Raw genomic sequence first — 23,576 nt, 5'->3', positions numbered from 1 at the left:
TTTGACCCCGTTGAATATTATCTGTTAAACGGATGATGGTTCAATTTCTAACGTTAAAAACTGACCCACTTCCACCCGCTCAAACGTTAATTAATTACCCTTCATTGTGTGACAAATGACCCTCGTTGAAAGTTGATTAAGGGGTTATATTCCATATCAAACTTAATCAATCGCATGGTCATACTTGCTTGAAATAATTAATTGAATATGTTTTTCATTCAACGATTACCTACATCAAACTTAGATCCCAAAACTGACCCTATAGTAGCATGCAAGGTACGTATCAGATGCGACTCCAAGAATTGACGTTAAAGGGCGTGTTACTTAATGGCATAACCTTTTGACATTCGCCCCTCACTTTAACCCGAAACTGAAAAAAATGTATTTAAAAATGCTCTACATTTTACTCCGATATATACATTAACTTGGACGATTTTGGGAGGGGGTGCATCCATCGCCTGAAGAATAAGTACTTATGACAATGCGGTACATATTTCTGCCGATTATCCTTTTTTGGATTGTAAGTTATATGTTCTGCTATACGCGAGTACACGGCTGAAACCACATGATTCTGACAAAAAAAACTATCAAAACAATCAGCCAAAGTTGCTGTATGCGAATTTGACTACTTGAAACTAAAACGGTCGATTTCAACGATTTCCTGCAAACCCCTTTATGTGTCCCACAGAGATACGGTCGCAGCTACCGAAGCCAGAACTTCATATCGAGGCTTATCAGCAGCTTATGTAGACCAGTTTTTGTAATATTCAATAGAAACATTATTAAACGGTATAATTAATTCGTGTTGGGATTCTTTTTATGGTATGTATAAGTGCCATTACCGGCATTTCTTGTAGTAAAACAATTCGTTTATTTCAGATGAACTTTTAAGAAGATTTAACGGATTTAAGGTTTGGATCTGGTGCACATGCCATGACGCCTTTTTTATGGCTCGGAGAATTTCCGGGAATTGTATTCCCAGGCAACACTTTCCAACACGGAGTTACACGATCCAACACGGACGTGTTCTGTTGTCATTGGCAAACCAGTTCATATCCGTGTGAAATATCGCAGAATACGCTAAAATACAAAGCGTTCTCAAATGTATTGAATGCAAATGCATTTACTATGAAAACAACATCACCCGAACCAGCCACAAAAACCATTTTCCATAACTAAATAAAAAAGCACCTCAGAATACACCAGATTGCACCAGGGTTTTCAAAGTTTTCAGAGAGGGCATACCCCCCCCCCCCCCCCAGCAAATATAAATCCACATGAATAGAGGGCTAGCTACGCCCCCGCCTACGATTTTGTTAGTGAAATGTATGTCACAAGCTTTATTCAATATGTTTTTCTAAGCTTAGATCCTAGATCCTTATCTCTGCAGATCTCTGCTGATACTCTATGGACATAATTGTGCAGTTTCATTTGTATACGAATTTTCAGAAATTAACGCGAATCATCGCTTACGGTCGCGTGGAATTTTGAAATGAAACTACACGTGCATACACGACAAAACAGATAATTTATTAAAAGTGGGTAATAAAGAACTGTTAACAATGATAGTTGTAAGACTTGATCAGGCTTTCACAATAAAACCAAAAATATACGCAGTCCGGCATAAACTTGTAATAACTGTTATATATCGACGCTGTAGAGAAAAAACAACGTCTTAAGGCCACAACAAATTGATCATTTGTTCGTCGGATTTGCCGCACCTAAAATTCGAAAAACGAAAAAAAAATAAAAAAAAACTTTTTTTTGCGCCCGCACATACTATTTGGCCGCGCATATTATTTATTTTTTTACTTCTGAATTTCCTCTATTTTCTGAAGTTTTTTTACTTAAAATTTAAACCTGCAACGTCGACTTCGCCCTTTTTTGAAGGTATTTCCATGCTTTCATTCCCCGCGAGCAAACTTTCCTCGTGTCAGGACAAAATCAGGTCCGGGTAACCGCAAAACAGCCGATATTTGTTGACAGTCTTTTTTGTCGGGAATATTTTGCAGGACGCACCGTTGTTATTTATTTCCGGTATTAATTTGCAGGATACTTTCAGTTTTCGTAAATGTAAAATACACATTTTTAATTGAAAATCATGTCATAGTCAATGGATTATAGTCTTCAGTAAACAACAACAGTTTCACAGCGTCGAAGGCAATAATTATTTATGTGTGTTTTAAGTAATTCATTGTTTTGTACTCAAAATTTTGTGTAAATAACTAAATCAGATTTTGAGTGCAAAACTTATATTAAAATACACGGACACTCGACTTACAACAAATGAACATGTTTCCGTGAGTTATTTTTTAAATTCTAAAATGCATTTCTCAGTTTTTAATTCTCAATGTCAAATTCACTACAACCTTATCATTTGCTTCAAGAGGTTCAAATATAGACCTGACCCAATTTTTGGAAATGCTCAAATGATGAATCACTCTTACTAGTCTAAAAAAAAATCTTTTGTGATAGTATTAAGTTACGGGATGAATACAATAGTTTTCTTTTTGGTCTTCGAATAATTGCATGTTACTATGAGGAATGTTGTCTTTACAATATATCCATGCTTAAATTGAAGTTAATAGTAAAGCACTGGATCTTATAATATTGCCATTTTTTATATATTGAGACAGATTTTCATGTGATACAATCAAAACCTTTTAATTTATATTTAAACTAAGAACCTATGTTTGCAATTAAAAATCATTTCTTGACATATTGCATGATATATTTGGTAAGAAATAAACTTTTTATATATTTTTTTAATTTTTCGCCTTGCGCTCGCCTCTGAATTGCCTGAATTTTAAAAAAAAAGTATTTTAATTTTTTTTTCGCTCGCTCGCTCCTACTTTTTTTGGGCAAAATCCGTAGAACAAATGATCAATTTGTTGTGGCCTAATGACATTATTATCCAGTTTACTGAAAGTCTTTATCTAGTATCCGAGGATTGGTCCTTAATCAACTTGTAAGGTTAATAAAGTGTATTGTCATTATGTTTACGAACACACGGCGAAAGATGTTTTTAAAAATAAAAATGAATATTTTGGCATATAATCAATTGCAATATGTACACTGCAATTAAGACAGTGTAAAAATGACACTTTTGTAAACAAAATAATTTTATTGGTTGAAATTCATCCGGCATATTGCGTGGCAAGGACTGATGTATGTTTTGTATAATTATGTAGAGTGTTCTTATTAAGACAGTTAAACACTATTATCAAGGGAAGTAATAAAACAATGTTTAACGTCTTTTGTAATCTGTTTATGGGACAGAAAAATAATTTCATGTACTAGATAGATACATGAACTGCTTACGTTAATATATATTTGGGACGAAAGAATTAGTTTTCATTTTGAGTTTTATATCAGAGTACACATTTCAACAGCGTAATATTTCCCCACTGCTGTACTGCCAGACTGCTAGACTGCTAGCTTCACATCCATTCTGTAACACCGTGTTTGCCAAGTTTCTGAAATTTTTCAGCATAGAGTGAATACTTTCTTCTTAAACTAAGATCTTGTGTCAAGCATTTTCTGTTTGTGTCCTTTCTGGTATAGTGGGTGTCCACTGTCGGAAAACTTTCAATATGTTCTCTGACAAATGCTCTGTCACTTTCGGATGTCTTATTTGCTGGTGGTGCCTTTCCTCGTCTCTCAAATTCATTACACATCCCTATTGTCTTTTTGTTTTATTGCATTTCAACTGTTTTTCTTTTGCCGATGTCCAGAGTTTTCAAAAAGTAAGTTTAGCAAACCCTCAATCTTCTCTCTCCAATTGTAAAATCATAGGAGTTAGAAAACGGTCTCTTTATTTTCATGTCTTTGCATATTTTTTCTGGCTCTTTGTTTTTAACATGACTGCAAATAAACTTCTCTGATTCACATATTCTCCAATTGACCACTATGTTTGAAAAATACTTTTCCTTTCTTCTTCAAGAATATTTTCTGAACATTTATATCTACATTTAGAGTAGTATAATTGTGATTGTAACAGTCGGATCGACGGCCGTTATAAAGTAGAGTTGGAATTGTGTTACGTTCACTATGATCTAGTATATGTTTGCCGGTAATATATTAAAGTAGATAACATGAGATATGGGCTTGAGAAACGGGTCGGTAGTTTTTGGCTGGGTCGGAGTCGACTTTCTTAAACACTGGTGAGACACTCCGCCGGTCAGATGGTAATTTTCCAGTATCCATTGAAGATATGTCTCGGTAATCCGGGGCGAGTTGAAAGCAGATCTTGAGGACGATATTTGAGATTTTGTATGGTTCAGTCCCTTAGGTAGTGTTTAAAGTTGAAAGGAGTTTCTCGATGCACTTTGTACTTATATGTAGGGGCGATATTTGCTGCTTAACTTGGAAGTGAGTCATAGTGACGTTAGATAACGTGAAGACGAATTTAAACTTGCTGACGAGCTTTGCCTGTATTGACATAATACAATCGACCCATTTGCTTCACTGGTTAGATTGCAGTGCTGTCTTGACGTCTTGATTTTAGGTATCGCCAGGGAAATTTTGTGTAATAAGTGTTGCAGGTTTCAGATGTTTCTATAATTTGTACTTATTTTCTTGAACTTGACCTTTTAATTTATGTTCTGGATGGAGAAGATAACAAACAGTCCTATCACATACACTATTTAATAGAATGTCACAGTTTTATGGATACTAGTATGTCAGAAATAGGAATTTTAAGTTATTTTTTCTCATAGTATTACTGTATCAATTAAAGTTATAAAATGAGGGGGAAAACTATGGGTTTAATCTAATTTTTGAAAAAGTGTCACTCTAAAATCACTTAAGATTGTATAAAGGATGATAAAGTTCTCCGAAAAAAAGAAATGTACGAATCTGGTCCAAATAATTGCGGTAGTGTTTTTTTTTCGCCCAGTCGCGAGTGTTCGTGAAATAATGTTCCTACCAAGCTACATACGTCATTTCCGGAAACAGCTGTCAAAGACCCAAAATAGAAAACAAATATAGTCAATAAAGAAATCGACAAACATCCGCAAAAGTATGTATTTTGCATTTATTAACGTGAAATTTTAGTAAAGTTTAAGAATTTTTGTTTTATTTTAAAGGCCTATTAAATTATCTACGAAATAGGTACATACGTATTTGATGTAACAAGATTACTTGTCAAGACTTGGTCAAAGATCTGAAAAAAAAACATTTCCATTTTGACTTTCACTGAAAACGTTTTTATAGAGGTATTTTGTTAGCTCATAATTTTTGGAATAGTTATGATGAACGATAAAGTTGTAATATGTTGTATTTCTTAGTAGATTTGGTCGAGTACGAAAACTTTTGGAACTTCCAATGTATAACGAGTATTTACATGTTAGTGTTTTAGTGCTTACTTTTCAAGTTACATATGTATTATTTAATGTTTTTAAATATTAAGTCTGCATTTCTCTCTCCGTATATATATCACGATATAATGCATGTCATTGAGTGTATAGAGTAGCTTTTAATGTCAATTTTAAACATTAAACTTGTGTATTTTACATTTTTAGATGACATCAGTCCCAGCAAAGATAGTGCTGAAGAGCACAACTAAAGTCACCCTAAGTGATAGGTGAGGATCTAGATCAACAGCGTTTCCTCGGCTGATTGGACGTTTGTGTATTCATGCATTGAGATGCAAAAAACTGATATACCATCCGTCTGACGTAGTTCAGAATATCATCCAATGTTGCACTACAAAATGTTACAAAAAATGCTGAAAGCTTCAGTCATTAATTTGTGTCCAACACAGAAAACCAGCTTTTCATATTTCTACCATAGTTGGACCATTTTAAAGCATGATGCCTTAATACATGTGTATGGGGGAATCACATGATGATAAATATGCATAGCTTTTTCTGTGGTGTACAGAGTCGAGATGAAAAAAAGCATATGTAAAGGCGCTCACAACAATGCCTTATTCCAACTTGTCATGCCAGCAAGGTGCAGTACTTAAGCTGCCCTGCAAAGTAGCCAGAAAGGAGCATTTTCCACTCTCTCTTTTTTTACACTTCTTTTCTCACTATGACAAACTCAAGTAAAAATGTATAACTCTATACACACTTTGCTTTAAAACAGACACCCAACTAATTTTTTTCTCGTACACATTTCTTACATGTATGGTAATAAATGACCAGCTGTAACTTGATTGAACTCTGGTTCATCTAACACAGTGGTAAGAGTCATTTGTTTTCCATCACTTAATTATCACTTTTTTCCATTTAGTCGTGACCTTGTGACCTGCTGTCTTTTGACCTTTAGGGGTGAAGGTCAGTGGTAAGAGTCACAGGCACGACATCTGTCATCTTTGTCTTGTGTCCATATAGTCAGCAAGCTCAGCGATAATCTTGTAGCAGCTTTATCAACGACCATTGAGCAGACTCAAGTCTACCAATTGTAAATATTATAGATTATTTAAGAAAAGCTTTACTTTTTTGGTCGGCAAAGTATTGGGTTAACTAAATAACATATTGACATGTTTAACATACTTAAAAGCACAAGTCTCGGATGCTTTCCCCTGAAATGAATGATAAAATTGTTTCATCAGTGTCTATAAAATAATGAGTTAACTGTTGGTCGCATTAACTTTGTTGCATGGTGATATATGAAAACATTAAATTTTATCTAACCATAAAGTTAATTTTCCGTGTGCTGCTTCTAAATTCATTAAAGAGATCTTTTTCAATGCATGTATTTTTAAAGTGCTCCCTTTTCCAAATATTATCGTAACATTTGTTGCTGATAAAAAGTGGCATGACATGTTTTGTACTCCAATGGAATGAAGTCTGAATAAGATTTAGTATTGCACACAAGAAGTTGTGCATGCAATAATCCCAACCCCTGCAATTGATTGGTTCTTTCGAACCTTTTATGCTCCTAGGAGCTTTGGATGGAAAGAGGAAGGGTTGTAGAAGTAGGGAGGCAATATGAATGTCACATGATTAAATGGCAATGTTGAAAAAAAAAGTTGTGAGCCATGCTGCCAACAGCCAATTTTCCATTTTTCTGTGAAGATTCACCCAGATTCAGAAGATGCGGCCGCCACCACCATCACCACAGGAAGTACGCGCCCAGATGGCGGCATCCCAGCATTCAACACAACAGAATCGAAGACTTGCCCAACAGATGGCAAACAGACCAGCCGTGCAGGCCGCTCTCGGACAGAGGGGTGGTCCCAAACATCCACAGCAACAAGTGGAGTTCCAACAGGTACATGTACTTTAAATTCTTAATCTGATTTATATGTCGCCTGCATGGGAGGGTAGATGCATAGAAATGTCAGCACTGTCAACAATTCTATATGTGCTTTCTAACTTAAGCGTTTTTTGTCCAATCTTGACTCAGATTTCTGAAAATGTTCATTGCATGATATCTTGACCTAGTTCAAACAGCAGTCAGTAATATCCATTATTATGATCACAGTAATAACTCCTGAATTATGGCTCAAAAATTGAACTCTTCATATAATTCCAAACATGGGCTTCAAGTAGGTGACATATTCAATTTGTGGTATTCTAGTTATTCTTTTATTGGCTTTACTATCAAGAGACATCTAGAGTTGATTCTCATACATCAAGTTCTTTAAAATATATATATGAATAAAGGATCATGATGAATTGCAGGGCTCAGAAATTAGGCAAACTTATACTTGAAAGATAAATCAATATAATTTATTAAGAATCTGGTGCTTGTGTTTCATTTTCTCATTTCCATATATTTTCAAACATTTGATACTAAATTTTTATCCGGATCAATATTGTTCTCAATATTCATATATTCCATTTACTGAATCAAGTTGACCAATGTCTATGCTTCATGTATGTTAAATACACAAATACCTGTACCAATAACTGCTTTCAGAAGACATTGAAGCAGCGTTTAGGCCCTTCCAATGTTAAAGCTCGATTGACGCTCGGCCAGCAGGCGTACAGGGGGCGTGGTCGAGGCGGACGAAGAGGAGGGTACAGGGGGCGGGGCCAGTCGAATGGATATGTTACGAGTGGTAATGTCTTCTTTAGTAAGTCTGGTGAAGGTTTAAACAGGGCTTTCACTAGCCTAAAGTCAGTCTATGATTTTAAAATGTCAATTTTAAGGAATTTACTAAGCAATAGTGTGTGAACAGATATGTTCTTTGAGGCAAAAGACTCGACACTCAGATGGTCAAATGAAAGCCCTTATAGTAGAAATGTGTATGTTTGTATGCTTAGTAGTTAGACAATTACAAGAGTGTTATTTTTGGGACTGGTTCAGTTCACACTTGTAGTGATGCAATAATATGCATTTTCTTAAAGTGCACTTGAGTTTGATTGACCTTAGAAACAAGAAATGGAATTCTTTTTACAGAATAAATTTAAATTCTTATCAAGTTATAATATGGTGTCATAATGCTTCAAAAAATACATTATAATTTTGAAATTGTATGAATTGTGTTTATTCTTGCAGATAGTCGAGGTGGTATGAGAGGGCAGGGGTTCGGAGGCCGCGGTCGTGGGGGATTTTCTCCAAGGTAAGCCTTCACCTGCAAGGGCTGATTGCCCAATTTTAGATTTGTGGCTGGTATTTAATATTTGACTACATAAATCTATGTTCAAGGATTCCTGATGTTTTTAATCAGGATTTTTTTTTTGGTTTTGAAAGAAAATGAATGGATTAATCTTTGTTCATGGTCAAAGCAGTAAAGACTGGACTCCGATGTGATATGGACCTAAAAATACCATCCACAATAGCATGAATATGCAAGTTTTTTTTACCTTGAGTTTTTGTTTTTACCTGAATATTGCTTAAAAATCTGGTCCAATTTCTCCAAAGAGAACACACATAGGTGTATCATTTTATATTCATAGCCGTTTTTCATAATTTTATTAAAGTCTCAAAACTCGTTCAAAGCAGAATATGACACTATAGAATAACAGAAAACATTCTCAGCTTTATACTGTTATTATGGACTTTTTTCGAGAAATTGGATCCTGGACCCAGGTTAGGCCTAAAAAAAAAATTGTTTGGTTAGGGTTACATCCTTTTCAAAAATAGGTAGGGTAGGTAGGCTTTTTTTTTTATTTTTTTTTTTTATTAGGCTTTATATAAGAATGTCATTTTCATCATTGGAGAATGGTGTTAAAGTTATCTTCTATATAAGCAATTAAGGTTTAAAACTACATATTGAAAAGCAAAAAAAAAAAAAGAAAAACTTTTTTTTTTTTTTTTTTTAGTTTTTCATTTTTTTTTCAAACTGACTATAAAAACGTTAGGGTCGGCGCCTATTCCGTAGGTAGGGTCGGGTAACCCGAACCAAATGTATTTTTTTTTAGGCCTTAGCAAAAGTACTATTAAAAGTAATAACTCAATAATTTACTTATCTCATTTTACCATATTACATGCTAGCAATGGTGTGTGTGTTGCATTGTGTAAGATCTTGAATATTGAAGGACTTGATTGAAATCATTCACAAAAATGTTGTTTAGAAAATATTTAGAAATAGGTAATAAATCAAATTATAACATTAAAAATTTGTTCCTATCAATGTTAACAGCAATTAAATAGAGAACTCCATTGAGTATAAATATATACTTGGTAATTTTCGAGAAACTTGGATTCTGATTATAAGTTAAGATGTCTGCTTTGTAAAATAACAAAAAGGGATTTATGAGGCAACAACATTTTTGTGAATATACTTAAAAATATACAATCAGATGAATTCATATACGGCTTTATATAAAGCAGTGTTTAACTGTGTAAGGAAATAACGGTTTCTGTACAGCAAGCTCTGTTGATAAAATGCTACAGAATTATACTCCCAGCTGGGTGTATATCTCTGGGCAGAATGCTACACAGCTAAGTTTATATTTCTGTAAAGAATAAAACAAAGCTTGATTTTTATCTCTGTAAAGAACACTACACAGCTGGATCTATATTTCTGTACAGAATGCTACACAGCTGAGAATTTATCTCAGTACAAATGCAACACAGCTTGGTTTATATCTCAGAACAGAATATTACACCGCTGGGAATTAATCTGAGTACAAATGCTACACATATTGGTTTATTTTTCTGCACAGAATACTACACAGCTTGGAATGAATAAACATCAAAACAGATTATTACACTGCTTGGTTTATATCTCTGTAGATGGATTGATGACTACCGGCCTAGAGGTCGTGGTGGCTTTTCTCGTCAGGGAGACAACCGAACATTGTAAGAGCATGTAGCAATTGCTGTGTGCTTGCAACAATCAGAGTTTCATTTTTAAGCAACTGCCCTGAATCCTTGCTTTTCTTTTTGGCTTTGAAAATTGAATTTAGACCTGATATCGGGGCTCCAATTTGTGAGTGCTAGGAATTTCAGGTCCAAAAAAAGTCTCGAGATTCACAATTTTTATTCATGGTTCAACCTGCAGTTGTTTTAGATTTTTTTTAAAGAAACCAACAAAAAATAAAGTAATGAAAAACTGAGGATATGAAGACCTCATTATATGTGTGTTTAAGGGAAATAAAGAAGGAAAACAAAACCTAACAAGAGAAATTGAAATTCCCTTTTCCCCCCAGTATTTTGCACTCACAAAATTTTGCAAGTATCTTAAATATTAACTTGCTAAATTTGAGCCCCGGTTATGTTGAAAATCAATTTTGCAAACATTTTACCAGTGAGGGGCTTATTTTGACAAATGGCTTGCTTATTATCAAACAACATGTCTATAACTCTGGGGATAATACCTTTGGTGGACCGGTTGAAACTGAAGAGAGGCTGAAATGTATTTGTAATTGTGAAAAAAAACAACTCACAAATCTTTCTGTATATCAAGCTTGCCAATTTTGTGTTTTGAGGCTGCTAATCCGAGTACACAATATTGCTGCCAGAAACATCGTTAGAGACTTCCATAACTCTTTAGCTTAAACCCTTCTTCAAGTTCAAGATGAGGGTGAAACACTTATAAGGTGTTTATTTTAAACAAGCAGGCTCGTTAGACGTTCAACCAGTGCAGGGCTTGTGTTAATTTCGACCACTGGTTACCCAGAATCTTTTTTTTTTTTTGTTCTTAGTACATCTTCAAACTTCTCCATGAAAACGTCTAATTAATGCTTCTTGCTTTCTGTCTTTTTTGTTTATTGACCAGTAAATCAGGTGTTGGACTTAGTAAAAGGCAAGATAAGATTCAGTTTAAAGAAGGGATGATTTAATTCAGGTTTAATCATGAAATCAGGATAGAGAGCTTCCAATATCAGACTGTCCTGGTTGTTTTTGTAATTTTTGTTTTTGGCCGGACATTTGGATTAAAAATAGTAACAGTACATGCACATTCTAGTGGATATAAAACGGCTTGAAAGCAATTTCAACAGACGAGATCTCATCCCCACAACCTTGCACTGGTCATGAAACCCTCGTTCTTGAAACTAAATTCTAAGAATTGGGATCTTGGATGTGTAATCGTCTCTGTAATGGACAGATTATCATTAACCATTTTTACCTATATGTGGCTTCAGCACTGCACTTGTGTAAATCACTGAATTGTATTATTTTTTACATATTTATTTGGCTCATTAGATGTGTTTGATTCTTTTATGAAACTGTTGTAGATTTTGTGTTTTCTGAGTTATATTTGTAACTTATTTGCTTGTAGCCCTTAAATTTGATTTGCTTTAAAAAATATGCTTTTAGTGGTTTTAAATTATTCAATTATATGCTCATAATACCATTTATTTTTTCTCCCCATAGGACTAAAACAGTTGTGTGGGTGTCATGTTTTTGTTTTATTTTTTGTTTTTTTGTTGAAAATTAGATTAGTTGCATATACATTGTAATTATTATATTATGTTCATTCATGTTCTTGTATTGTAATGATAATTTTCACTTGTTCAGTTGTGCTTAGTAATAGTGGATTTATTACACCTGAATCTGGGGCTTTGAGCAGTTTTGGAACATGTTGTAATTTCTAAATCCATATTTCATTTGTATCAGTGATAAAGGAGTATCCTGCAAAACTGGGCTACTTTTTATCTAAAGATCACATTATACAATTAACAGTCTGTTAAGTGAGAAACAATATGGGTCAACTTCATAGTGAGCTATATGACTCCATTTTAATGTTGTCACTTACTTTGCAGCCGTGGAGGCAGAGGTCGTGGGGGAACCAGAGGAGGCGGTGATCGTGGAGGATTTGGGCGTGGCCAGCGTGGAGGTGGGCGTGGAATGGGACGGGGCAGAGGAGGAAGGGGGCGTGGTGCCAGGGGAGGGGGACAAGCCTCTCGGGAACAACTGGATAACCAATTAGAAGAGTACATGTCCAAAACGAAGAATCACCTTGATATGGACTTGGATCAATATATGGCCGAAGCCAATTCTTGAATTATCATGTTCGATGGTTGAAGGATATTGAATAATTTTTATCAGTACAGACTTTTGTTAAAAGTTGAACTTAGATATACTCTTATAAGACTTGAACATACAGTTTAACCACAATGACCACAAGATGCACTTGTAATTTGTGAAGTTAACTTAACATGTTTTATTGGTCTTTCCTGCCACCTTAACAATTCAAAATTGTTAATTGTTAAAGAGCATTTGTTCTGAAATAATGATGAAAGTGCTTCTTACAACATGGCAGCTACATCTATGTTGTGGTCTTATTTGGTTATTTGGAACAAAGTGCTTCAGTGTCAACCTAACATTGTATTTACAACTGGTTTCACCAGGTTATTGTATTGTTGCTTTAAGTATTCTAAACCAAAATGTTAATGAAATAATGAAATCCAACTGCTTGATATGAACTTATGTTGGAAAGGATGTATCCTTGTTAATATTCACAGAATATTGAAATGTGTGCAAAGAATTTTCATTTTTGTATATATATAAATATATAACCCACCCTTTGTAAATAATTTTTATTTATCGTACATGAATACACATTGATCAAAGAACATTCTTGTAAATGAAAAGATGGACAAAAGATGTGGGTGTAAGATATTATGCATAATTAAATTATCGGTTAACATGGTTGTTTATTTGTATCTTTTTTGTTACAAACGAAATCTCATTATCCATAAATCATTTTTATCCATGTACATTATATCATTTGCTTTTATACTGTGTGTATGTTCATTTATGTTTTTGTAATGAGTGGTAATTTATCATGGTGTTTTCATCTTAAAGATTAGTGTATACCATTTATGAAATAAAATTATGAAACAGTTAATGCTTCAGTTTTATAAGCATCTATGATTTTGGAAGAAAATAAAATGTAGGTACAGGTTTTATCACAGCCTTGTTGTCGTTCGCGTCATCATTGTGAAAAAAAACTTGAACCATGATGATAACTCTAAAATCTTTCAAGATTATTTAAAATGAAACTTGTTCACATTTTTATGCCCCCTTTTGAAAAAAGTGGGGTATATTGTTTTGCACATGTCGGTCGGTCGGTCGGTCGGTCTGTCTGTCTGTCGGTCGGTCGGTCGGTCGGTCGGTCGGAATACCAAATGGTTTCCGATCAATAACTTGAGAACGCTTTGACCGAGGGACCTCATACTTGGTATGTGTATTGGTCATCACCAGCAGATGAACCCTATTGATTTTGAGGTCAGTGGGTCAAAGGTCAAGGTCAGTGTGACCTTTACATGAAAAACGGTTTCCGATCAATAACTTGAGAACGCTTTGACCCAGGAACCTCATACTTGGTAGGTGTATTGGTCATGACCAGCAGATGAACCCTATTGATTTTGAGGTCAGTGGGTCAAAGGTCAAGGTCAGTGTGACCTTAACATGAAAAACGGTTTCCGATCAATAACTTGAGAACGCTTTGACCCAGGGACCTCATACTAGGTAGGCTTATTGGTCATGACCAGCAGATGAACCCTATTGATTTTGAGGTCAGTGGGTCAAAGGTCAAGGTCAGTGTGACCTTTACATGAAAAACGGTTTCCGATCAATAACTTGAGAACGCTTTGACCCAGGAACCTCATACTTGGTAGGTGTATTGGTCATGACCAGCAGATGAACCCTATTGATTTTGAGGTCAAAGGTCAAGGTCAGTGTGACCTTAACATGAAAAACGGTTTCCGATCAATAACTTGAGAACGCTTTGACCCAGGGACCTCATACTAGGTAGGCTTATTGGTCATGACCAGCAGATGAACCCTATTGATTTTGAGGTCAGTGGGTCAAAGGTCAAGGTCAGTGTGACTGTAAGCTGAAAAAAGGTTTTCTGATTGTCCATATTTTATTTTCTTATATAGTAGACAGTAGAAATTTATATGTCACTAAATGCATGAGTTGAAGTATCAGTTTTCAGTGAACATCTAGTTTAATTATGCCCCCCTTCGAAGCAGAGGGGTTATATAATTGCTTTGCACATGTCGGTCGGTCTGTTGGAAGACCAAAGCTTGTCCGAGTGATAACTCAACAATTCCCGGACCTATGGTCATCAAACTTGACATGAAGATTAGGTATGACCAGTAGATGACCTGCCTCATATGCATCCAATGACAAATCAGCTGTCATTTCAGTCCATGCATATTTCATTCAATTGTCCAAATATTTCTGGCAACTTGGCGCTCAGGGGGCATAATGTTTGACAAACATCTCTTGTTTAACATAAAATATGCACATGAAAAGCATGGGACATAACTCTGGCTTTAATAATTGGTGAGTTATGTCCCTTGTTTGACTGGCAAACAAGAAGAGTCCAGCGTTCACTGCGCAGCACTCTGTCCACCCTTGGAAGGTCCCTTCAAAGAAGAATGGGTACAAAAGTCTGGTGTCAACATTTCCACGAAGGCTTGTATTGATTTATAGGTCAATATGACGCTGAACTCTTCACTTAACTGTCTGGGCTGTTCCAGTCCTACGTCAATAGCCTTTCTGTGATATTTAAAGAGTCTTTGAGAAATATAAGATCCTTGGATTTAAGTACAAGGTCAATGATAGATGGTTTAAAAACGGGTAAAAATAAGAATGCACAGAATAGTAGGTCGTAACTTCGGATCATAGAACTTGGTGGGTTCATGAAGTCAATAGTTGACTTTGACAGAAAATTGGCGGTCAAGTGCACTTCTATTGTATAAAAATCACCTATTAATATAAATAATTTATGGTAAAAACCTTCATGTGTTCTAGGGAAAAAAGATGTCCAGTAATATAAGGGTGCAGTAATTTAAAGTTTTGTCATGGTGAGTTACGTTTGGCGAAAATTTGGACGAAGTAGTTTGACCTGATGCAACAAACTGAGCGCAAGGTGATGTGTGAGTTCTCACTGTTATTCTTTCGTTTTAGGAATGTTATCTCAAAATCGTAATGTACGTTGTGAGCTTTTCCATACCGCCATTAAATATATATTATTAATCATAACATCTTGTGGATGCATAAGTATACACATTCTTATTCCCAGAAGGTCGGCATATAGCAATCTGACTGTCCCCAAGGTTTCCAGTCAATAACTTTTGAACATTATGTCCAAGGAAATTCAACCTTGGTGGGCAGGTTGGGAATGACCAGCAGTGAAACCCTCTTGATGTTTAGGCTAGTGGATCAAAGGTCAAGTTCATGACCTCGAGCTGAAACTCAGTTTCCGATGAAAAACTAAAGAACGCTTTGGCACGGAGACTACAGACCATGTATGCAGGTTGGTTATTGATTCTGGGGTCATTTGGTCAAAAATCGGATGTCGCGACCTTGAGCTGAAATTCGTTTTTGGTGAATAATTGAACGCATAAGCCAAGATACCTCAAACTTGGTTGGTAGATTAGTAATGACCAGCAGATGAACCATATTAATATTGAGGTAAGATGGTCAAAAGTCAATGTGGTGTTGACCTTTAGCTGAAAATCCGTTTCCAATGAATAACTGAAGAACACTTAAATCTAGAGACAAGTCGACATCTACTCCATCTTGCAGTGACTTATCATTTCCTTCATACTTTGCTTTTTAAAATGTTTCAGATTAAAACTTTCAAACTTCATGGGAAGGTAGGGTAGGTAATCATGAAAATATGTTACAAACTCAAGGCTCTGTCCATACAGGTCCAAATAATAATGGCTATCTGTCCATACAGGCCAAAATAATAATGGCTATCTGTCCATACAGGCCAACATAATAATGGCAATCTGTCCATACAGGCCCAAAATGTAATGGCTATCTGTCCACACAGGCCCAAATAATAATAGTTATCTTTCCATACAGGCCCAAATAATAATGACTATCTGTCCATACAGGCCCAAATGATAATGGTTATCTGTCCATACAGGCCCAAATAATAATGACTATCTGTCCATACAGGCCCAAATAATAATGGCTATCTGTCCATACAGGCCCAAATAATAATGACTATCTGTCCAGAGAAAAGAACAACCTCCAAAATACATTTCAATTCACAATTTGATAACAAGGCAAATTAGATATCTTGTGTACTAAATTATTCATCTCACAAACTATCGTCAAAAAAGTTAAGCCACTTATTAATAATACCAGCTAAATGTACCGACCGAACATAATGTTTTGGTTAAATGTTTCAATATAAGACCCACTTATAGTTGACAAAAATAATCAGTTTGTTTATTATTAGCCTTTCATATATAAATAAGGAGTCTTGATAGCGATTAAAATACGATTAAGATAAATTCTATTTCCAATCATGGGTCATGTAAACTTGTTGCAGATTCTAGAAACAGACTATACTTTATATCTTTATCTCTTTGTATGCTGAGTATTCCTGGTCTGTTGGTGGACATTGAATAGTGTAGTTCATAATAAATAGTTAGAGCACACTTGTGTTTCTTATTTATTAATAAATAGTTAGAGCACACTTGTGTTTCTTATTTATTAATAAATAGTTAGAGCACACTTGTGTTTCTTATTTATTAATAAATAGTTAGAGCACACTTGTGTTTCTTATTTATTAAATCACATTAGTAAACATTGAACACACGCACATACAACAACAAGGAAAACAAAACAATGTTAATCGCAGTCTACATAATGCAGAAAATAAAGTTAAAACATTAAGGTAACATATTTAGTAAGTCTAAATTAGGCTTCACTTTGATTTTTAAACGCGAATTACATATGCTCATTTGGAAAATAATAAACATGTTTCCCATTTCAGGCCTTATTATGTCTTACTAAATTGTGTTTGCAATTGTCAATGTGATTAGTGACAATATAATGAAATACCATAAACTAAACTACTACTTAAATATCCAGATTTGATGTTTAAGTCTGATTATAACTTACTACTGGGAATCATGTTTAAAATCAACCACAAAATAGTATTTATAAAACTTTTTAACAGAAGACAACATGGTATGTTATAGACAGACTAAGGCAGTCTTGTTAGTGATTAGCGGGCGTGACATCGCGTTGAACATTGACCTAGTGAATACAGTATGTTGACCTAGTTAAACGTATTTGGGAAAAGGGTGTTTATATGTGTGTAGTCAGCTATTTGGACACTGTATCATATTGTCAAAATGGAAAGAATAATTGATATTCTGTTTTTGTTGTATTTTGGGAGTCACATTCCAATAGCACTATTCTTCGATTTCCAAGCAGTTTTACCAGGCTGGATGTTTCCAAAATTGGTGAGTTTTTTTTTGCATTTTTCAGTTTCGAATAGTTTTCAGCGTTAAAGTGCAATGTAACAAGATCTATATTTTCATCCTTCTCCGATACATGCTCTAACAAATCAATCGGTTACAATTTCATGTAAAACACGTAGACATGTACATTGCATTGTGTAAATTTCCATATATATACATACTGGACGTTTAAAGGTATTGTTGTATATTTTTACATTAACTGTTCGAATATTAAACTGGGTTATTCAAATAATCAACTTCCAAAGTATTCAGTTTCTATCGCATTTGTATCGTACGAGCCCTGTCACAATGTATAACGATTAACACGCCTGGGATACACCTGCACACAATAATGCCCTTTTCTCGAAGATTAATTGGATATATGGCTACATATGTACTGATCGATTTGTTACGTAACGAATAAGGCGATCGTCTATGTCATCGCATTCTTTAACTATCATTCATCACATAATAATATGAAAACTTTTAATATAAAAAATATTTTATAATTTTACTTATAACAGTTACTCATTTTACGTCTGACTGATGATTATAGATATATTCGTTCATTCATTTATTCGACTGTTCGCTCACTCATTCATTTATTTAATAAACATTATGCTATTATTTGATTTTAGTTTGTTGACACCGTTGATTGGTACGCGGAGGAGTTCGGAGATGCCATGATGAAGGCCAAACCAGCCTGGTTCAAGTCGTTCTGCACGTGTGAACTATTTCTACAATTCCCATTCTTCTTCGTTGCACTGTACGCGTATTGGAAAGGTATACATGCTCTTTTTAATAATAATTACATGTATTAAATAATCGGGACAAAATGTTAAAGGAACAACATTAAGGGTCCGTAAGTTGATTCCTAAAAGGGTTTACTCGCCGCATGATATGAAATAAAAAATGTTGATGAACCAATACATTACCCACAACCTTTATACAACGGCGCTTCGCTAATGAGGGTAGTAAGTAGTGTTATTGCTCTGTATCTTGTTTTCGAAGACATCGTTCAATAACTGGTGTGCTGTAAAAGAGACTAGTGTTGTCATTTATCTACTTATATTGAACACGGTTGAGTGTATATATGCCTACTTGTTATCGTTCCGGTAAGGGACTTCATGTATCGACAAATTCAAAGGACACTCTCAAACAACGAACAGTTTTATTATTATTATTATTAGCCCTAATTATTTCCATCACTTTTTGTAAATAGTTATTTCACCCATCTTTCCTATAAATTAATGGTTAATTATTAATGTGAAAGACAAATACATTGGATACTTAGAGATAAACATATTGGGTACATATATACCTCATATTTTGAATTTCCATTTCAGGTATTTCAAAGTGCAGGTGGATCCGACTGCCAATAATTGTCTACTCAACTCATGTTGTGACGTCACTGATCCCGATACTCTTCCATATTTTTCTACATGATTTTACATTAGAGAGCTACAAGGGTCCTAGAACGTTCACTGAGAGGCTGCAGCTGAGCGGATTTTATTTCCCATATTTTATTGTGCCATTGGTTTTGCTACTTGATGCCTTGTTCCACCCAGTGTACGTGAACGGAGGCAGCGAAAGTACAAGAACAGTGAAACATAAACCAAAGGGAAGAAAACATCATTAAACTGGAGGCGATATTTTAAATTATTTAAATATTTCACATAAAGTATTATGTTGTTTTTTGTTTAAGTTAGTAATGCTGATGAAAAAGAATGTGAATATTCAAAATACAGATCTTGTATCAATCGAATAACAGACGGACCGATGATAAATGTAACGAATAGAGGCATTAATTAATTTTTAATCGAGTTATAATCGCTAATGGCAATTGTGGTCTTCAAAGACGATATTTGAACAAATATATATTAATAAAGGGTTCCAGATTTATTTTTTTTGTTTTAACACGCATTATGAAAAAAACAAGATAAATGAATGTTTGTACAAGTGTCTGGTTGAGTACACGTAAACTAGTTTAAAACCCCAGTGTACACCTGTTTCATTGATATTTCAAAGGCGGTAATCACGACATTTATTAATAAAGATTGGTCGATTAATGTATGGCATATATGTGTTGTTTAGTACATTTTATGTCACTCTTTCAGTATCTGTTTGAACTCTGTCCCTTTAAAGAGGGTCTTCGTTATTTTTGGCAAATGTGGTTGTCAATGCAGTTTCCATCGCTACGTTAAACTATGGACATAGCAACATGTGTGCAAAACCTTTGCGTTCCGTTTCAAATACATGTAGTACCAAATAGTACGTTCAAGGGGATCAATGAAAACCAAGAAAAAACTTATATGGCCCTGATATGAGCTACGTTCTCCAGAAACGATTCTTGTTGCCATGTGAAGTCACGAAAATGATGTCAACATCTTATCTACAGCTTACAAAGGCGTGTTCTTCCGTTAATGTCCACAACAATTTGAAATGAATGCTTTTGCTATTTAGAATTTACGCTTCTACATATAAAATTGAATTTGCTCATTTCAGGTAGTAATAGGAACGAATGTCAGAAAACTGTTTTCAAACTGTGCTGAAACCGTTTTTAATAAGGAACTGTCTGTGTATTTCCATTATTTAAAGACATACCCTGGTATATGAGTAGTGCTTATGACAGCAGAGAGATTTTCTGACAAGTCCATATCAAATGAAAACGTTATACAGAAACGATACAAAGTATAGACTTCAAATATTTTGTTTTATACATTCATTACTTGTCATTTCTTCACGAATTTTTGAAACAGTAAAACGTTTGATTATGCTTAAACTTGAATATCTTCAATTAATATTTTATTGAAATATATACTGTTTCAACCAAATTAATGCGTTTTTTTTATTAACAGTGATTGTTGTTTTATATAAGGATCCGAGTGCCCGCACATTGGCTGCATTATGGCTTGACCCTGGCGTGTGTCCCTTCACGTCATGTCAAAAGGAATTATTAAAAAGAGTAAACGTTCAAGTCAAATTGAGACAACCCAATCAAAATGTGATACTATCAAAAAGAATACCATATAATGTTTCATTTCACTGACCATGATTAACTTGTATCAAATATATTTAGAGGTATTGACTATTTTAAATAAAAGTGTTGTCTGCTACAAATTCTATCACCGGCAAAAGTCAGTTGTTCATAGCCCTTTCGCGATTTCCATAACTATAATATTATTACCACTTCAAGGGAAACAACCCAAAACAAAGTTTGACAGTTGAAGTTAAAGTTTCCACGACAGACGTTAGTTTGTAATGTGAAAGCATATTTTTAACGAAAAGTTAAAGGTTTTCGGTTTAAAATGTCGTCAAGACACCTCCCTCGAGTTATTGGGCAGCGTGGCAAAACCCAAGCAGAAATCGAAAGGGAAAACTTTGAGAAAACACAGGTACAAAACTGCAGAATATTTTGTTTACCAGTGTTTACCTTTTAATCGCGTTTATCAGTATATCAATATTACTGTTATCAGAGTAATGATTGTATAAATATTTTTATAATTGTAAGTCATGATATACAGTACAGAAAACATTTATTCAGTGTTGCTGTCTGGTTAGCTCTAAGTCTTAAAAGAAGTGGCAGGCTGAGGCAAAGTTAAATAGAGGCTACATTACTCCGTTCATATAGCTTTTTAAAGATATATAACTTTTTATAAGCCCAGACTGGCTAAAATAATTATTGAAAAATGTTACGATTTGCACGCTACAAAACTAAATATAAATTAGCTCTAACCCTCTAAGCTTAAAAATATTTATAATAATTGGTTGAGCCAAAATTCAATTCCAACCAATTAATTACACGATTCAGCTTCAGCTGCTTTAATCCTTTATGCTATATAATAATATACTTATTATTAACCTTATCTGTTAATCACAGAACTATTTCACAATTAAGGGTAGCCTTTGGGTACAGCTTTGGATGTGTAACCAACATATAAAAGTTCATTAAATGGGGAGGTAGAGCTAGGTTTGCCATTGAAGGGAGAGGTAGAGCTAGGTTTGCCCATCCCTAATTCTGCTAGAGTGCTAGTGGCAAACTAATCAACAATTACTGGGCGCATGACTAGCAATTGTTTTCCTGTTGCAACATTTTATGTGTACATCTTAAGCTATGCTTAGGCTCAGCATTAGTGGGAATTTTAAAATGATTATATGTCTGCATTTCTTTTGTTGACATTATATATACTTTAACTTCTTCCTGTTGCAACATAAAGTGATCGAATGTCAGCATCTTCAGCTATGTTCAGGGTCAGAATTAGTCTGTATATTGAAATGATAATATTTTTGCATTAAGTCATGTAATTTTGCTAAAAAAATCAAGCTATAGGTACCATTTCGACTCTCTTTTAAAAATACTTGTCTTAAAACAGTAATAAACAAAAAGGCAAAATCAAAATACACAAGTTACTTGTCCGCTGGGAAGTGGAACCAATTCCATCAGTATGAAGATTTTAAGGCTGAAAAATGAAATTCAGTCTTATCTGAACGATTGACTACCATATATTTTATGACAATATTGTATCTTTATGTCCAGTCCTCACCAGTGATTCATTTCAAATTTGATAAATACACTCCATGGACATGCATATCTTAAACCCATGGATCCTGAATTATACTCTATTTTTGGGGACAAATTGGCTACATTTTCCCAAATTACAAGTCTTGTTAAACATTGAGCAAGGGGGAAATTTTAAATTATAATATATACTACTTCCTAAATATGGGCTAAAACTTCTAAAATTAGGTCATTTATGGTTTAGAAACTTAAATTTTTTTGAAATTAAGCTCTAAAGGTGTCCGTATGTATGTTCAAAATGGCGCACCCTTGTGTCAATGTTACTTTTATGGCATCATTTTCAATATATAAAGTCTTAAACTTAAATGAATAAATTTTCAATACACTAATGTGGAGATTGCATATTTTAGTGGTAAACTATTTTAATGCTTATCAAATATGAAATGGGAGAACATTCTTTGTGTGCAAGAGACTTTCCATGCATAATTAATTCAAAACTGTTATGCAGAAACCAAGTTTGTTATTTTATTACACAAAAATATATGTTTTGCTTTATTATTAACATACACAAAATAAGAAAAACAAATCATTTTATTGTTGGACTGGCTTTTAATGTTATTTGCATTGACAAGTACTGGTTCAGATTCTGAATTGGAAGAATTATTTGATAAAAATAAATACTGAATAAACCAGGCCAGTAGCCTAGATTGTGAAATTTACTGTTTACATAAAACTTCTCCTCATGAATGATAAAGAAATTCTTCCAAATGGTTGGCAATCTAGGTATTGATTGTTGGACAGCCATGCAACTTGAATCAATGAGTCACAAGCAGAATATCAGGTATACAGTGATCTAATCAAGGTTAATCTCCAGCATCTGGTTAATTGTTCTTTATGGCTTTTATAAATGAAAATCTGCCTCTGGTTGCCAATGGTTAGTTGAACTGTATATATGATGTTTCCGTGGTCAGTTTTACTAAATATAATAATGAAAACATGGACGTAACCCAAGAGGTAAAACACCCCCTTTCCTTAGAATCAGAATTTATTTGGTTTAAAATAATGGCAGGGGGGTTTAGGGGGTTATGTCTGGGTGACTTTATGAAGCTGATATATTGACATGGCTTTAAAATTATAGAGGAACTTAAAGCTCCACTCTTTAGCTTTAAAGTAACAGTGAGTGATACTGGTTTTTATGGAATACTCTATTTGGTCCATGAGTTTGTATCGATTGAAAATGATGACTGTTGCATGATCATGTGCAACCTGAGCATTGCATTGCAACATGAACATTATACAACAAGTACAGCAGTGGAAAATTATATGTGATCAAACTAAATTGCTCACATCATTGAAAAGTGAAGAATTAGCTTAAACAATTTAAATGTCAGTGCAATTGTACTGATCTTCTTCCCCAGCAATTTGTCCTTTGAAAAAAAAAAAGAATCTTCACCATTTATAAAATTTATAACTTAAGTTTTACTTTG

At 34.4% G+C, this 23,576-nt stretch overlaps 3 protein-coding genes across 8 annotated transcripts in view; all 3 read left to right on the top strand.

The window, feature by feature from the left end:
- Positions 1-4,905: 4,905 nt before the first annotated feature.
- Positions 4,906-13,194, top strand: LOC128231601 (chromatin target of PRMT1 protein-like). 5 transcript variants are annotated; one of them, XM_052944625.1, is made up of 7 exons: positions 4,906-5,020; positions 5,523-5,584; positions 7,026-7,221; positions 7,876-8,029; positions 8,455-8,518; positions 10,138-10,203; positions 12,111-13,194. In XM_052944625.1, exons 2-7 carry the CDS (start codon positions 5,523-5,525, stop codon positions 12,349-12,351), a joined length of 783 nt encoding a protein of 260 aa, XP_052800585.1. In that variant the 5' UTR covers positions 4,906-5,020; the 3' UTR covers positions 12,352-13,194. The 5 variants fall into 5 exon arrangements, with proteins under 5 accessions (XP_052800585.1, XP_052800586.1, XP_052800584.1 ...); XM_052944626.1 differs by having other exon boundaries at positions 4,907-5,020; positions 7,873-8,014; XM_052944624.1 differs by having other exon boundaries at positions 4,907-5,020; positions 7,873-8,029.
- Positions 13,195-17,359: 4,165 nt separating this feature from the next.
- On the top strand, positions 17,360-19,648 carry LOC128232560 (sigma intracellular receptor 2-like). The gene is made up of 3 exons (XM_052946196.1): positions 17,360-17,573; positions 18,209-18,353; positions 18,917-19,648. The coding sequence occupies exons 1-3, from the start codon at positions 17,463-17,465 to the stop codon at positions 19,207-19,209; spliced, it is 549 nt and encodes a 182-aa protein (XP_052802156.1). The 5' UTR covers positions 17,360-17,462; the 3' UTR covers positions 19,210-19,648.
- Positions 19,649-20,774: 1,126 nt separating this feature from the next.
- The window catches only part of LOC128231146 (huntingtin-interacting protein 1-like), a 39,586-nt gene continuing 36,784 nt past the window's right edge, over positions 20,775-23,576 (top strand). For both annotated transcript variants that reach the window (XM_052943601.1, XM_052943600.1), the window contains exon 1: positions 20,775-20,965. In XM_052943601.1, coding sequence (XP_052799561.1) covers positions 20,879-20,965 — 87 coding nt within the window. In that variant the 5' untranslated portion in view covers positions 20,775-20,878. The remainder of the gene's footprint in view (positions 20,966-23,576) is intronic.

The sequence above is a fragment of the Mya arenaria genome, chromosome 4 (genome assembly GCF_026914265.1).
Source record: "Mya arenaria isolate MELC-2E11 chromosome 4, ASM2691426v1".
Taxonomy (NCBI): Eukaryota; Metazoa; Mollusca; class Bivalvia; order Myida; family Myidae; genus Mya; species Mya arenaria.
Note: the sequence above shows the minus strand (reverse complement) of the source record. Positions and strands in the feature narration are given on the sequence as shown.